Genomic DNA, 5897 nt, shown 5'->3' with positions numbered 1-5897 from the left:
CAAACTTGAAGACCAAACACAAAGATGAGTACCTTCTCTTTGATGAAAAATAATCAACTCAATGTACAATAGAGGGATCACTTCCTCCTTGCCCCAAGCCTCACTTAGTCAAACTAAGAAGTTTTACTATCACTCAGATAACCCTCTGTGAGGACCCGCAAATTTCCTACATTTTTTTCCTCAAAAATGCCTTTTATTTGAAAATTATTATTTACTAAGGCCCCTACCTCATTATTTCACACTAAGTGTAAATAAACCTAGAAAATAAGGTTTTACGCTTTAGTTTCAAGTTTTGAGCAAAATTAGGGTTTTTGCGATTTTTCCGCCGGATGAATTTTCGGTACTGGCCAAGGATCAATTTGATGATTAAAAGTGACTCTTAAGTGAGAAACAATATGTGAGTAGTAGCAATGATATAAGGTTAGTGAATGGGAGGTAAAAACCCTAGTACGTGAGTTTTTAAGAAAAACGGCGCGAACCGGCGGGTCCCGCGCATTACCGATTGAACGCACCGCTTGACCACCATTTTTTTTTCTTACCCAACAAGTTGTTGACTTTTGCACATAATATCTTCTCTCTTGGCAGCATATTGACCGAAAATTGGTGGCTAAGAAAGGCAAGAAAGAAAGAGAAAAAGAAAGGGTGGTGGTGGTGACAAGTGTCACCACCTCATGGCTTCTTAACCCAAGACTAACTCCATCCATTTATCTTCCAAACTTAGCCAATTCTTCCTCATTTCTGCTGGTGCTGGCCGAGAGGAGCTTGGAGAAAACACCAAGGAAGATTTCTTCATTTCACCTTCAAATCCAACAACTTAGTGAGAAAATAAACAAAGTAAACCGATTAAACCTACTTTTGAGTGATTATCTAGTGATTGGTGGTGAAAGTTTGGGAAGAGAAAGCTTGGGGCTATACTTGGAGAACTCAAATCAAGGTAAGAGGATGATATCTCTCTAACTTTCTCTTTCAATCATGGTTAAAGTAAGCTTAGTAGCTTGATTGGTGGTAGATTCATGGATGCTAGCATGTGTAGTAGTTTTCCCCAATTTCTTTGATGAACTAGGGTTTCTGATTTTCTGCTCAAGTTGATGTATGATGCATGAATGTTGCAATTAAAGTTATATAAGGTTGTTTAGTGGTGATTAGAACCAGAAATTTGAGGAAATTACACTTAGAGCTAAAAATTCCAGATTTCTGGAAAATTTCCCAAGCATTCTGTCCGAAATTGTATCTGTATGTTAGAGGCCGAATTGGCCTTTGGTCAAAGAAGGAAAGTTGTAGAGAATGGTGTTTTATAGGTGCCTATAAAATTTCAGCTCAATCGGAGCAACGTAGGGCGTGAAAAGTCCAAAATACCCTTACTGTTCTAAGTATTTCCCAGCAGTCCGTTTCAGCAGTTGAGTCCAGTTTATCATGATTTTTGACCAGGATCCATTTTGATTTAGCTCTGGACCAAAACATGAAAGTTGTGGTTCTATGAAGTAGCTTTAAAATGCCTCTAAGAACACCTGATTCGGACTTGTGTACACTGAGTTAGGTTCATTACAGTGTTCTGCGTTTAAACAACCGACGAATTGGTTTCTGGTTTAGTAATTCGAGAATTTGACTAAGTTACATTAGAAACTGGACTACGTGACCTTCATGAATGTTGTAGCTCTGTGTCTTAGCTTCGAAACGGCGTAGGTTTCGTTTTAATCCGATAAGCGTAGCCTCGGGTATGGTATTACCGCATTTGTACGTCAAATCTGTCTTGAACTAAATTGCGTTTCTGCACTTGTACTTAATACGATTCTTGTTATTATGATATTGTGAGCCTATGGAATGGCTCTTGGCTTGAATTGTTTTATGTGTAATGTTGGGTGGTTGTTGAAGAAAAATAATGAAGCCTAAATGGCTGGAAATTAGGTAAACACAAAGGGCATGCTGCCCGAATTTTTACTCGAAGTCTAGAAAACTATCTTTGCGACTTGAGTGAAGGTTAAGTGATTATACCTTGAACTATCGAGGACCTTTGTCATTTGTTTATCAAGGGTTATATGTTAGGACTTGGCCGAACTTGTACCCTTAGGAAAACGATATGAATCACTACGAAACCGTTTTACTTGCACTTTTGACTCAAGAGTCATCTTCAAGCAAAAATGTTATCAAATTTTTCAGTTTGAAGAGCGAGCAATTATTTCACGACTCTTCTCCAGTGAATTTCAATTTCTTGATTTTTATTGAACGAAACGCTTAACTTTCGAACCTTGGTTGATTTCAAAGTTCTCAAGTAAAGTTTTATCGCAGATTTGGACTCCCAACCCGGAGTACCACCTCGACGCGAAAACTAGAAGCACTATTGTGGTGAGTGCTTCCAAATATCCGATTGTACTTGATGTGTGTGTTTCCTACTTGACTTGCGTGATTACATGACAATGAATGAAAGGGCAAGAGTGTACTTTATCGCACTTGCCCTAATATGACCTGTTCTTGCTACTGATCATACTTGACTTGTTGTACATGTACTTGAATTATATCTTGCCTGGAATTCCAGAAACCCTGTGGCGAGTTAATCGAGTCGAGCCGGCAAGGGCCTGGTCGATTAGATAACAAACCCTTGGTCACTTGTAATGTCGAGTGGAGTGTTATCTCCTCGACTAACGGTATACTCGAGTATTACCACCCATGTTTTGTATGGCGTGCGGGCCCGGAATAGGGGGTTGATCGGTGGACGGAAATTGGCGTGTAGCGGAGTTTATTTGGACTTGGAATTACTTGAAAGTTGACGGAGTGTCAACTACCACTTGACCAAGCTGGAATGGAGCCGTAACATGAATACCGTATCCTTATATGTGAATGTGCATCTAATACTACTTGACTAGCTGAAGTACTATTTCCTTGATTTGACTTGTTTGCTCGCCATTTCACTTTTATTTTGCTATAACTTGGTTGCTGACCAATTTGATATTTGGAAACTTCACTGAGCTTTGGCTCACCCCGTTAGTTTGTTTTCCTTACAGGGGTACGGGTGACGCGAGAGACTTGTAAAAGACTAGTGTAGCCTTTTGTTTTGACTTTTGACTTTTTGGTCTTGTACTCGCGCTATTCCTCGAACGAAACATGTTGTACTTGGATTGTATACGTTTTGTACTAGTTGGTGTATTAAGACTTTGTACCTGATTCCTATCAATGTAAATTATAAGTTTGAATCGTGAATATTATTTATGGTGCATGGTTGTGTATATATGATTCGATTGAGATAGTGAGTGAGTCCTGGCGAGAGCTGGGCAGGCGGTCCGCCGAACCCTTTGGTACGCCTTAGGGAGAGGTGGGGTCGTCACACCCTCAACAAAGCTACACTATTGAAAATTTCAAACACAAGAGAAGAGCTTACAAGAACTTCACACTACTTGGAGAACAAATCTTGCTTAGGAAACTATTTTCTAGCTAAAATATCTCTTGAGATCTTGTAAACAAAGTGTGCAAAAGTCACTCCCTGGTTCAGAATCAGAGGGTCATCAAAACTTTGCGAAATTTTTCGGACGTCCGACGCGATCGATGTGCGTCCGATCCTCCCGGACGTCCGATGCTTCCTCATGAGCGTCAGACAGAGTTTCCTTCTTGATGTTCTTCATCCTTTCGGACGTCCGACAGCTTCCTTTCGGACGTCGGACATGAGTGCCCTGTTTTTGCTTCTTCTTTTGGTTGATTTTCTTTCCTTGACACCTTTGTACCTGATTCTCTAAAAAGCAAAACACTTATATTTGAAGAAAATTAGATAAACATTTCAAATTGATTTGTGATCGTCAAAATCAAAAATAACATTGATCGATGTTCCTAAGTCCAGCAGGGTATTCCTAATCAAAGTATTACCTATCTTACATGGGACAGTAAACCTACTTGGATCCCCACACTTTGGTGGTAGCTTCCTTTGGAAAACTGCTGACACATTTTCCTCCACAATGATCCTTTCGTCTCCCCTTAGCTGCCTTCGGTTGACACATAGGTCCGTCAGAAATTTTGCATATTTCGACACTTGCTTGATGGCATCTAATAAGGGAATATTGATTTCTACCTTGCGAAACACCTCCAGGATCTCCTTCTCCTTATCCTGCTTTCTCGGTTTCTCCAACCTGCTAGGAAAGGGAGGCGGGTTAGTTCTAACTATAATGACTGGATCAGAGAGTACCTTTTGATTTGTGCCATTGCTGTCCTCCTTCTCAAACTCATTATCGATCCTTTCCTCATTTTTATCCTTGAAAATCGTGAGTTCGGACTCCTGAATTTCCTTCCCACTCCTTAAGGTCATTGCACTTACATTCTTCAGGTTCAATTCAGGTTGAGAAGGCAATTTTCCAAAAACTTGGGATTCCAGGCGGTTGATTGCCACTGCCATCTAATTTAGCTGATTTTGCATTACTGGTATCTGGCCCAGTTGATTTCTCATACTTTGTAGGTCAGAATCTGTTTTTTGTTGATTAGCAATTAATTGCTTCATCATCTCCTCCAAAGATGGACTAGAACTTAGTGGCGGAGATGGTGGTGGGCGGGGTTGATACTGCTGGTGATGCCCTTGTGGTCTATTAGGTGCAAAATTGGGCTGCCTATTGCCTCCATAACTGAAGTTAGGGTGATCTCTCCAACTCAGATTACATGTATTTGAGTACGGGTCATAGGGCATTCTTGGCGCGGGCGCGTGACCAGCCATGTTCACTTGTTCTGCACTTTCTTTCTGAATCATCGGGCACATATTTGTAGAATGGCCTATCGTAGTGCAAATTCCACACACCTTGGCCTGAGATGCATTTCCTACAGCCAGTTGCCTAATAAACGAGATTAACTCCGTCAACTGCTGCTGGATAGAAGATGTGTCTACCTTATTTACCTTGCATATCGGGACATCCTCCCTCGTACCGAACTGTTGTGAATTCTTGGCCATTCCCTCAATTAGCTCCCATGCTACCCGAGGGGTTTTGTTCACCAGTGCCCCTCCACTCGCAGCATCAATGATGCTCCTGTCTCTGAAAAGGAACTCCTCGTAAAAATACTGTATGAGCAACTGCTCACTTATTTGGTGCTGGGGGCACTTGATACACAACTTCTTGAATCGCTCCCAGTAGTCGTACAGTGACTCCCCTGGGTACTGCTTGATACCACAGATCTCTTTTTTTAGACTTGCAACTCGAGACGCAGGAAAGTACTTGTCTAAGAACTTTTTCTTCAATTGGTCCCACGTAGTGATACTACCTGGTGGTAAGTAGTACAACCAGTCCTTTGCAAAGTCCTTCAAGGAGAAAGGGAATGCTCTCATTTTTATTTGCTCTTCTGTGATTCCCGGGGGTTTCATACTGTTGCACACGATGTCAAACTCCTGCAAATGCTTATACGACTCTTCACCTGACAAACCACGAAAATATGGTAAAAGATGAATTAGACTAGATTTTAATTCAAATGGGATGTTATCATTTAAACTTGGAAAAGTAATGCATAAAGGTTGTTGGGTTAAATCAGAAGCAACCAATTCCCTTAATGTTCGTGCATTAGCCATGGTGACTTGCTCCTGGTCAGAGTCACTCGAAATGTCACCAAACAAATCTGTTAGTTCAACTTCTGACTCAGGTCTCTGAGATACAGCACTGGAGTGCTCCTCTCTGAGCTATCTGGTCTCTTTTCTTGTCCTACGCACAGTCTTCTCTACCTCAGGGTCGAAAATTAATTCACCTGTACGAGAAGAACGAGGCATACACTTGAAAAGCACCAGAAAGTTAGAACAAAAATGAATTTAAAAAGAAACAAATAATAACGCCAATCCCCGGCAACGGCGCCAAAAATTGACAGGTTGTCGAGGCCTGTGCAATAATAAAATAAACCTAATTACCAGTTAAAATAACCAAAACCCAATTCCAAATACTGGAGCA

The 5897-nt window shown here is 41.0% G+C and overlaps 1 protein-coding gene and 1 non-coding gene across 2 annotated transcripts; one reads left to right on the top strand and one right to left on the bottom strand.

The window, feature by feature from the left end:
• Window positions 1-4375: 4375 nt before the first annotated feature.
• On the bottom strand, window positions 4376-5527 carry LOC113777264. The gene has a single exon (XM_027322298.1). The coding sequence runs from the start codon at window positions 5525-5527 to the stop codon at window positions 4376-4378; it is 1152 nt and encodes a 383-aa protein (XP_027178099.1).
• LOC113778876 lies at window positions 5049-5155 on the top strand. The gene has a single exon (XR_003469343.1). It is a non-coding gene; the product is annotated as a small nucleolar RNA R71 (small nucleolar RNA).
• Window positions 5528-5897: the final 370 nt, after the last annotated feature.

The sequence above is a fragment of the Coffea eugenioides genome, chromosome 7, assembly GCF_003713205.1.
Source record: "Coffea eugenioides isolate CCC68of chromosome 7, Ceug_1.0, whole genome shotgun sequence".
Lineage (NCBI taxonomy): Eukaryota > Viridiplantae > Streptophyta > Magnoliopsida > Gentianales > Rubiaceae > Coffea > Coffea eugenioides.
Note: the sequence above shows the minus strand (reverse complement) of the source record. Positions and strands in the feature narration are given on the sequence as shown.

Excerpts from the sequence above, each read along its gene's own strand:
- LOC113777264 (XM_027322298.1), bottom strand. The coding sequence starts at position 5,527 with ATGGCTAATGCACGAACATTAAGGGAATTGGTTGCTTCTGATTTAACC.